The sequence below is a fragment of the Helianthus annuus genome, chromosome 3 (genome assembly GCF_002127325.2).
Source record: "Helianthus annuus cultivar XRQ/B chromosome 3, HanXRQr2.0-SUNRISE, whole genome shotgun sequence".
Taxonomy (NCBI): domain Eukaryota; kingdom Viridiplantae; phylum Streptophyta; class Magnoliopsida; order Asterales; family Asteraceae; genus Helianthus; species Helianthus annuus.
Genome location: NC_035435.2, coordinates 76662777 through 76673476, shown reverse-complemented (window position 1 = coordinate 76673476; position 10700 = coordinate 76662777). Strand labels below are relative to the sequence as shown.

Sequence of the window (10700 nt, the reverse complement as noted above, 5' to 3'; positions counted from 1 at the left end):
TCTTTAAAAATCTCGTTTATTACACGGGTTGAATAAATACAATTTTATATACCAAATAATAAATCAATATTATTTAAAAATCTCGTTTATTACATTGGTTGAATAAATGTAATTTTATATATTAAATAATAAAAAAAAATTATACCTTTAAGAACCTCGTGTATTGTACGGGTTGAGTAAATTTAATTTTATATATTAAATAATAAAAAAGTTACATTTTTAATAAGCTCGTCGAGCTGAGGAGCGAGACTAAGTTCGACCATCAGGGAGATAAAGTGGGAGGCTGTGTTATACGGGTTGAACACATGTAATTTTATATACCAAACAAAAAAGTTATATCTTTATAAATCCTATGTATTATATGTATTGAATAAATCTAATTTTATATACTACATAATAAAAAAAGTTATATTTTTAAAACCCGAGTATTACACGAGTTGCATAAATGTAATTTTGTATAGTAAAAAATAAAAATGTTATATCTTTTAAAAACCTCGTTTATTACACGGGTTGAATGAATCTAATAAAAATTTATATCTTAAAAAAAACTAACGGATATACTCCATATACGATACGATGGATGGGGTGATTGCGGTGATTGTTCTTATAAATGTCACGCAAACATAGTGATTACCGTATTTGAGTTGAGAATTGAACATGAAAATATAAGTATAGAACCAATAAACACCCTTTAGACATTTTTGAAATAGGTCCCTTAACTATTTTAGTTTAATAAAATAAATAAATCATTTAAATTAATTGAGTTAGGGCTAAATGACATAACTTGCAAGGGTTTGCAAACATCGGGTACGTTTTCTGTAATTATTGAAGACAAATGACACAGTTTGCAATAAGTGACATACATAAAGGACGATTTTTGTAATTTACTTTATCTTAAAATATTATATATATTATCTCCTATATGAATTGTTTAAATTTATATTAAATTTAATTGTATAATTATTTTTTAATTGATATTAGTTATCTATAAAAATAGATGGCTCCAATGAATGACACGTGTCCAAAACTTGGTTTCTTTTATTATAGTAGATAGATTAGCAAGTTACTAATGCATATATATGTTGTACATGATGCTTTGTGAGTTTTTTAAAAATAATTTTGAAATTTTCATTTCTAACTCTAAAATTTACATATTTGACAAATTAGGTTTAAAGTTTCAATCTTAAGTAATTTAACCCTTTGATTAATTTGATATTTCACTTTTAATTTTAAAGTGTTCATCTTTTGCAATTAACCCCTTTGATCTTTTTTGCTTTTAACACAAAGTTTTTCATCTTTTACAATTTAACCCCAATATTTTTTTACTTTCAATTTTGATCCCTTAGACTTTTCATCTTTCGTAAAGTTTTCCGTTTAACGTTTCGTTCTAATTTTTCCGAGTTAACACGTCGCAATGTGCGTGTGGGGTTTAATGTTTTTCATCTACTTTTCTCGTTTGACAGGCCCAACGCAATGCGTCTATTTTTCCCGTTTGATAGGTCTGTCGCAACGCTCGGGTCAGAAATCGACTTAGTTATTCTTTTCTATGTTTTACACACAGGTTCGTGGTCACGTAAGAAACATTTGCGTTTAATCTAATACGATATATAACTAAAGAATCCCCGCCGCATTACGGGGGGTGGTAATTCTAGTTTGATATTAACTGGCTACTTGTGATTTGTGGTTTTTATAGGAAAGTCATTTAATATAAACTTGTGATTTGATATGAATTGTAGGCCTTTAGCAATTTTAGCTTTAAAAAAACCAAGGGGTTGTTTGGAAACTTTTGAATAGTTAAGTGCTGAACTAGTAAGAGTTCTGAACTATTAAGTGTTGAATCAGTAAAAGGTCTGAATCTTTAAGAGCCAGTATAATGCTTAACCGTTCAGAGGCAAATGTCTAAGCAATTCAGATTAGAGGTCTTAACCATTCAGACTCAGTTTAAACTTAACCATTCAGACTCAGTTTAAACTTAACCATTCAGACTCAGTTTAAAACTTAATCATTCAGATATCTGCTCATGAAACAAACAGTCTGAACCATTAAGTGCTGAACCAGTAAGATGTCTGAACCATTAAGAGGTAAACAAACAACCCCTAAACTTGAACTAAAGGGATAATGCTAATGGAAATCTAATATTCAATTTAGGTCTTTATTATGTTCACTGACCCGACCCGACACAACCTAACCCGAAAACTCTAAAGTATGGTTGTGAAAGTTTGACCACCAAAAAAGTGACGTAAATTGCATTATACTCTTATAACTAGCTTACCAAACTCTCTTGTAGTAACCCGACTCAATATGATAAAACATCCAATTATTAGATCCGATAAAAGCTCTCTCGACATAGATAGAAAAAATAAACTGAAAAATTCTAAGCTTCTATAATTTTTTGTACCTCAACATGGGAATGGGAATGGTGTGACTTTTATTTTTTTTTTTTTCTTTTCTTAAAAATGTTTTTTTTTTTTTTATTGTTTGTTTGTTTTTATTTTTGACGAATATACCCATGGGTTGTTGGCAGCATGCGCACAATAGCAGCCGAGAGTCATCTCGTCCTTCCCTCATTTCCAATCGTCTGCTTGTAGCGCACGATAACGTCACAGAATTCCCTCCCCCTAAAACCCTCCGCCTCTCTCTAAACCCTCCCTAAAACCCTACCCAACTTCAAAACACCAATTCAAATCCTAACTCATCATAATCAATCTACACTTCATGTCGTTGAACTCTAAATTGAAAATCAGCGTCTCAAACCCCAAAGTGTGGATCGTGATCGGCGTCACCGTCGCCGGTGTTCTGATCCTCACCGCCGAGACGCGCCGCCGCCGATTGAAAGGTCGGCGAGTTAGAGAAGATTATGGAGCTTTTGTTGAGCGGTTTGAGTTGCTTCCGTTTCCTCAGCTGCCGCCTCCTGCTGCCAAACAGGCTTTGTCTGGTTTGACTTTTGCGATGAATGATGTGTGAGTTTCTTGCTCTTTTCTATATCAATTATTACTGGATGTATGGTGATAATTGATGATGATGCTTCGTTAATGGAAGTTTTTTTTAGATAGAAACGGTTATGTGTTCGGACGTACGGTTGCTGTTATGCACTTGAGTAGCTGAATGAGCATATTTTTGCAATATACGTGATGTGTTGTTATGTGTCCGGTTGTAGCTTTCCACTCGAATAAACATCTTTTTGCAATATATGTAATGTGTTTGTTGAGTGTCCAGTTGCTTTTATGCACTCGAATGAACATCTTTTTGTGATATATGTATGGTATTTGATATGTGTCCGGTTGTTATGCACTCGAGTAAACATTTTTTGATATGTGTTTGCTATGTATGTTATGCATTCGAATGAAAGTCTGTTTGTGACATACATGTAAGGTGTTTGTATGTGTATGGTTGCTGTTATATACTCGAGTGAACATCTTTTTACATGTCCGGATGCTGTTATGAGCTCGAATGAACATCTGCTTGCGATATATGTATCGTGTTTGTTATGTACTCGAGTGAACATCTTTTTGCAAAATATGTAATGTGTTATGTGTGCGGTTGCTGTTATGCACTCGAGTGAACATATTTCTGCAATATATGTAATGTGTTTGTTATGTGTGTGGTTGCTGTTATGCGCTCGAGTGAACATATTTCTGCAATAGATGTAATGTGTTTGTTATGTGTGTGGTTGCTGTTATGCGCTCGAGTGAACATCTTTTTGCAATATATGTAATGTGTTTGTTATGTATGTGGTTGCTGCTTTGCACTCGAATGGGCATCTTTTTGCAATATATGTAATGTATTATGTGTCCAGTTGCTCCAAGTGCTTGCTCATGTCATTTGATGATTGTTAACTTGATGAATAAGTAATCTGGATAGAAGTATCTCAAAAACAAGTAATCAAGTTATTTTTTGATGTACTGGACAACTCCTGTATTGGATGAAGACATGGAGTATCATTTTACTTAAAATGTGGATATGTTTCTGTATGAAATAAGTTATCTGCTTTAAGCAAGGACACAGCTATAATGATTAAGCTTTTGCTCAGCTTAATTTTGCAACATTAGTCATATTAGTTATGCACTTGAGGTGTGCTCGTGTATTTAACTCAAAATAAGAGATTAATTGTTGTGAATTCTGCTGTTATGTTGTAGGTTTGATGTGAAAGAGTATGTGACCGGCTTTGGGAGCCCAGATTGGAAAAGAACTCACGAGGTAGCGGGGAAAACTGCTGTTGTTGTTACTACTTTATTGAAGAATGGGGCTACTTGTGTTGGCAAAACTGTCATGGATGAGTTATCTTTTGGGTACATCTTCTCTTTTCCTTTTATTCCTCTTATATTAAAACTTTTACATAATCTAACTTCTAATTTTTCTTAAAGTAAAGAAGTCATTTAAGAGTGTTTCAAGAATTACACAATTTTTCTGTGGTGTTAGTTGCAGTTTTTGTTGTGTCTGGCTGGCTAGTCAAGTTTTTTTGGATTACTCTGTTATTTTCCTGAATCGTCAATAATAAAGTTCTATGATTTCAGGATAACCGGAGAAAATTCACATTATGGGACCCCAACAAATCCAGCAATGCCATCTTATATTCCCGGTGGATCTTCTAGTGGTTCAGCGGTGGCTGTTGCAGCAGAGCTTGTTGACTTTGCTATTGGTATTCTTCGTCTCTATATAGATGCAAATGCTTGCAAATGACATAAGCACGCACTTTTAGCAATCCAAAAAGAAAAGCAACTGAAACTCAAAACATAAATGTTACAAGCACCTATGCGATAAATAAAATGACAGCTGATGCTGAGAAATGTGAGATTTTTTCTTCCTGTTGTGACCTGCATGTGACACTTGTCCAGGTATTGATACAATTGGGGGAGTGAGAATTCCAGCTTCATTTTGTGGCGTTCTTGGATTCCGGCCTTCACATGGACTTGTATCCACTATAGGGGTTCTGCCAAATTCACAGAGTTTAGACACTGTTGGTATGTAGTCTCGGTATGTTTTTATTTTATTTCGTTTACTTGGGTATTTTTGTCAAACTAAATGTCGGTTTGTTTCACAATCAAATGGTCGGTATAAAACCCAACGTATTTTATGTATTGAGCCTCTTAGTTTGTGTAAAATAACAATGTATCTTTGACAAGTATTAAATTACAGGAATATTTGCTCGTGATCCTTCTATATTGCATCGTGTCGGACATGTTCTTCTTCAATTAAATCCAGTGGAACCTAGAAGGACAAGGCGCATAATTGTGGCAGACGACTTATTTCAGCTATCTAAAGTTCCTCAGCAGAAGACTGTATATATTGTTAGCAAAGTAACTGAAAAGTTATCTGGTTGTAAGTTCCTTTATAAGATGTTTAGATCTCTGATTATACTACGTATGCCTATGAGGATCTTCAAAAAGAGGGTTGCTATTATTGAACCTAACTGAGTATTGTTCTCTTGTTAAACTTTTTTGTAGATCAAGCACCAAAGCATATGAATATCGGTCAGTATATTTTGTCAAACGTTCCAAGCCTAAAATATTTCCATGAGCAGACATCAAATCTACAAAATGGAACACATACTTTGAAAGCTCTCTCTTCAGCAATGTTATTATTACAAAGGTATAATACACTAAATAAGTATTGTTGTGGTTCATGAGATAGGGTATCAAATACACACTCATTCACCAGTTATTTTCAATTTCTTTATTTTTTGTATTTTTATCTGTGGATTTTAATGCCTTGTCACTGCAACAATTGATGACACCTGACGAATAATTTTCCAGATATGAATTCAAAACCAATCATGAAGAATGGATTAATACAGTCAAGCCTAAGCTAGGATCTGATGTGTCTGATTATATTCATGCTGTAATTAAAGCTAATCATGAAAATATTAAAGCTTACTACAAAGTCAGGACTGAAATGCGAGCAGCTCTACGCAATCTTCTAAAGGTACTTTACATGGTTATTGATTAGTTAGGTGATAGTTATTACATTAAATTTAGTGAAAAATAGTCTAATTTTAGGTTTAATGCTGTGAAAGTGTCCGTCAATAGACGTATCTCAATGTTAGGTTACTTTCATTAGTCGAGAAAGGGTCTGTCTTAATGCTTCTGATGACAGTATCTGGTGTTATCTTCTTGCAAAGTGTTTGTATTCTCTCATTACTAGAACTAAAAGGGGTATCGGGGTTGTATATTACTGTAACAAGTTAAACACGCAAAATAGAAAAATAAATAGTTATAAAGGAGTTGGGTCAGATGGGTCAAAAGTCACCTAAAGTGTATTCTTGTGCTTGCAACCTTTTTAGTTGTTTTAATTAGTTACCAGTAGTATTTAGCGTTATCTACATTAATTTTTATGCTTTATTTAATATCGGTTTTACAAGCATTTACATGATGCCAATTGCTACATTTTCTGTCTGCAGGATGATGGAATTTTAGTTGTTCCTACGGTTGCTGATACTTCACTAAAACTTAAATCAAAGAAAACTTTATTAACAGAATTTCATGATAGGACATTTTCTTTGTTAAGCATCACCACAATGTCCGGCTGCTGTCAGGTATTTTTTTTTTATATGAGATTAACATTAACTTAGTTAGCCTTTTGTTGTATTTGATAGTCCACTTTCTTAAACTGTTGTACAAATCATCTCCAGGTTACTGTTCCTTTTGGAAAGCATGAAGATTCTCCGATTGGTGTTTCTTTTATTGCAAATCATGGATCTGATAAATTTCTTCTAGATACTGTCTTGGACATGTACCAGTCATTACAAGGGCAAGTTAATGCTGTTACTAGTTTGCCTCCATCTTTAGACTTAAATGGCAACATGGAGGCTTCTGAATTGTTGAAAGAGAAGGTCTTACTCTTATACTCTTTTGTTTTTGTTGCATGTCGGTATGAAGTTGTTCATGTTTTGATCTTTTGCATGGATGCATATGTATATACCCATGCTTACTTTTTTGACTTGAAAAGTTTCTTGTATTTATCAAAGAGCTAGGCTTATGATGAATTGGTGACTGAACTATGTGTCGGAATATGATTACATTATATTATACTAGAACTAGAATACAAATAGTTTCAATGCTACTGATGTGAATGCATGTAGCATGTCACATATATCATTACAATGGCTGTTTCACATAGGGCTGCAAACGAGTCGAGCTTTTATCGAGCAACTCTAGCTTGAGCTTTTCAATTCTTATGCAATATGTACGTGTATCATAATTATGTATATCAATATGAATGAATAATTTACAAATGATATTATTGTTAGCTTTTATTGTTGTTACCGCAGAGGGTTTCTCGCTTGAAGTTATGTTGTAGTTTTATGTTTTGTTACTTAATATAATATAATTTATACATATATTTGAAGTTTGGTTATCTTGAATAATATTTCTATATAAGCATCCTAGCTTTTAAAGTTGAGCTTGAGACTCATTTGCAGCCCTAGTTTCACATCCTCAGGTTAAACGAACTTTTTTAAATCTGTATCTGAACTAAACTATTTTTTAAAAAAGAAAATCAACTAAAAATGTCATTTTTTTATAATCATATTTGAGGTTTTAATGAGCTAATATTGTTTAATTTGCTTTATATATACATAATAAGTTCAATTACTTCTATTAACTGATGTATAAAGTAGAAATAAAATCATACAACTCTTATTTATAAGTAATAAAATACTTTACATTCGTTATACCTCTTTTAGTTTTTAATTTTTGGTTTGTGTTGTAGGGAAATGCTGCATACAAGGGAAGACAGTGGAATAAAGCTGTAACCTATTATACTGAAGCTATTAAGTTGGATGAATCCAATGCTACTTTCTACTGCAACAGAGCAGCTGCCTACTTAGAATTAGGATGGTAAGCTTTCAGTCCCCACATCTTTTCGAACTTATGTTTTGTTATATCGTATATGTGTGTGTATACACTGACATGACGGTTTATATTCCAGCTATCAACAAGCTGAGGAAGACTGCACCAAAGCAATCTCACTTGACAAAAAGGTCAGCAATAATTCAAATTATGTCTGTTTTACTATCACTGTACTATAGTTGTGATGTGTATTTATTGTTTAGTATTGGTCTTGATTAGGCTGTGTTAGAGGTGACACTTTTGACCCATTTAGTTGTGAATGGTTCATTTTATGTTCTGTTCTGTTTTTAATGGGTCAATGGGCTGGCCAGGTTGAAAGTTGCCCGAAGCGTATATTAATGCTGTAACCTTTTTTAAATGGCTTTTTTTTTTTTTTGAAAATATTGGTTATTGTTGTAATAATGTTGTTTTTATAATCATATTTCGGCTTATTAAAAGTTTAATATATATTAAGAAACAAGTGTTTTGGCCTACCCAATATATATTAAGAAACAAGTGTTTTACCCGTTTCGACTCATTATCTGACTCGCTTATTGTGCCACCTAGCTCTGTACTTTTGGCACTCTTATTCATTTAAATGGGAGGTGATTTGCGGTTTTGCACACAATTATTAAATTCATACACAACATTTATGTGTTTGGTCTATTTTAGCCTTGCGCAACGAATGGTAAAAATGATGTATTAAGGGTAAAAAAGTCCAAACGTATAAAATTGTTGTGTGCGAATGACTTGTCCACAAATCACTTTCCTTCTTAAGTAAAATGCAAGCTGTATAATAAGTTAATAACTAATTTATATATTATTTATTTTGCAGAATGTAAAGGCTTACTTGAGAAGAGGAACTGCTAGAGAATCAGTTCTTTATTACAAGGATGCTCTTCAAGGTATGTATCTTATCTTGGAAGTTTACAAGTTTAGGGACTTTAATACAACAAAGTTTAGGTTGAGGAATTTTCATACAAAATAAGGAAGTAGTATGTTGGTTTTTTTTGTATTTACCCATGAGTAAATAACCCGAGTAAACAACTGTCTTTTTTTCTCTTCGCGAGGGTATTGATTTATCAAGGTTTTACTGAATAAATATTTATTTCGTTATATACTGTTTTTCCACTTCATTTAATTTTTCGTATTGATTTTATACGAGTGATCTGTCGAACACGATCATTGTTTGATTATAAGCTTTTTCAATATTCTTATGCTTGCAGATTTTAAGCACGCGCTCGTGCTAGAACCCCAGAACAAGGCTGCCAAAATGGCTGAGAAGAGGCTACAGAAGCAAGTAAGTTGAACTGCGTCGGCTGCTTGATTTTGATAAATAATCGCGTGAGATGGGTTTCACCATCGGGTTTTTGAAAATCAACACGAAACGAGTTGGCGGGTCGAAATTTGGTGTCTGTTATATTTGTGTCCAATTTGGCCTCTTGTGAATCTATGAAACCGTAATTGATTTTGTGGTGAGCTTTTCTAAACATTTTCTTGTGATCTTGAGCTCTATGTGCTATACAAAGATTTGTTTCAAACTAATCTGTAATCATGTTTATTTATTTTATATTTAAATAAAAGAGAGAACTAATATACCCAAAAAGTCATACTAGAGAATACGTAAATGATACAAAAGGACATGGCTTTCTTTATTTTATTTTTCAAGAATTTGATGCCTTGACTTTTTTTGAAGAATTTGATTCATTTTTTGCATTAGTTTTAACCTCTGAAATTTGGTTAGTTAATGTATAGGGCATTGTTTAATACTAGCTATAATCAGTTTCATTTCATATATGAATGAATAGCTTTAGAAAGTCCTAGATTATTTTAGGGATGTGTGGCAACACAAGCTTCATTTTACCAAATCATGTTAAGGTTACTAGGTACACACACGAAGACATCAAAAACACGTCTTCCCCACGCAAACCACGCGCAGACGTTTGAGTCTGCAGTGTGTTTGTTTTTAGGAATTGATTTCATTAAAAAAGGTCTTCTAGACCTCTTCCTCACGCAGATCAGGACTCCCCTCTTCTCATCCTCTTCTTTCAAAACATTAAAACCCTAGCACTTGCTCCTCTCAGGCGACACCACATCTCCCCTCCCACACCTCCCATATGTGATGGTTTCTCTCTTAAAATTAAATTTTGTATAACAAAAGATAAAAAGATCAAGTTTATTTATAATAATATTATATAATAATAACACTTTACTACATACGATAACAGCTTTGTAAAAGCTTGATTATGTTCGGATACAAGTATTCTATACAAAACTATTAGCTAGTTATGAGATGTGTCAAACATTGTTTGAAATATATATTAAACATTATAAATAAAATCTTGTAGAAAAACACTGAATACATTTATATTTTCAAATCATTGTTACTTACGTAAATTCATCTTTTTTTTTTCTTCACAGTTACCTAATTTTGATTTATATTTGAGTTTTAACTGTGAATTATTACTTTTTAGACATTAGCTCACATTACACATGAAATAACATTAATTTGAAATTGTTTCCATATAATTTATACTGTATGGTTTCACGTGACACTTACATGACATCTACAGAAAGTTAGAAAAAATCATATCAACGTCAAATCATATTTTACTCTATTTTCACATTCTTCTATTTAAAAGTGCGTCGTTCCAATTTTCATTGTGACATCTATTGACACTTTATTTATACTTGGGATAAATTACTTTTTGAGTTCTTTGTTTTAGTGTTTTTAAGTTTTAACCACTTGAGTTTAAATTGAAAATGTTAATGCCCTGAGTCCCTATAGCCACTTTCCTTAACCATTTGAGTCCAAATTTCTAACACAATTAGAATTTTTTGGTTAAGTATTGTTAAATGACCAAATTACCCCTA

General features: G+C 32.7%; 1 protein-coding gene across 1 annotated transcript; it reads left to right on the top strand.

Moving 5' to 3' along the window:
- The first annotated feature begins 2523 nt into the window (after window positions 1-2523).
- On the top strand, window positions 2524-9387 carry LOC110929026 (outer envelope protein 64, mitochondrial). The gene is made up of 13 exons (XM_022172117.2): window positions 2524-2960; window positions 4137-4289; window positions 4515-4639; window positions 4836-4961; window positions 5137-5319; window positions 5445-5589; window positions 5754-5922; window positions 6398-6532; window positions 6629-6829; window positions 7708-7835; window positions 7927-7978; window positions 8662-8731; window positions 9053-9387. The coding sequence occupies exons 1-13, from the start codon at window positions 2716-2718 to the stop codon at window positions 9133-9135; spliced, it is 1815 nt and encodes a 604-aa protein (XP_022027809.1). The 5' UTR covers window positions 2524-2715; the 3' UTR covers window positions 9136-9387.
- Window positions 9388-10700: the final 1313 nt, after the last annotated feature.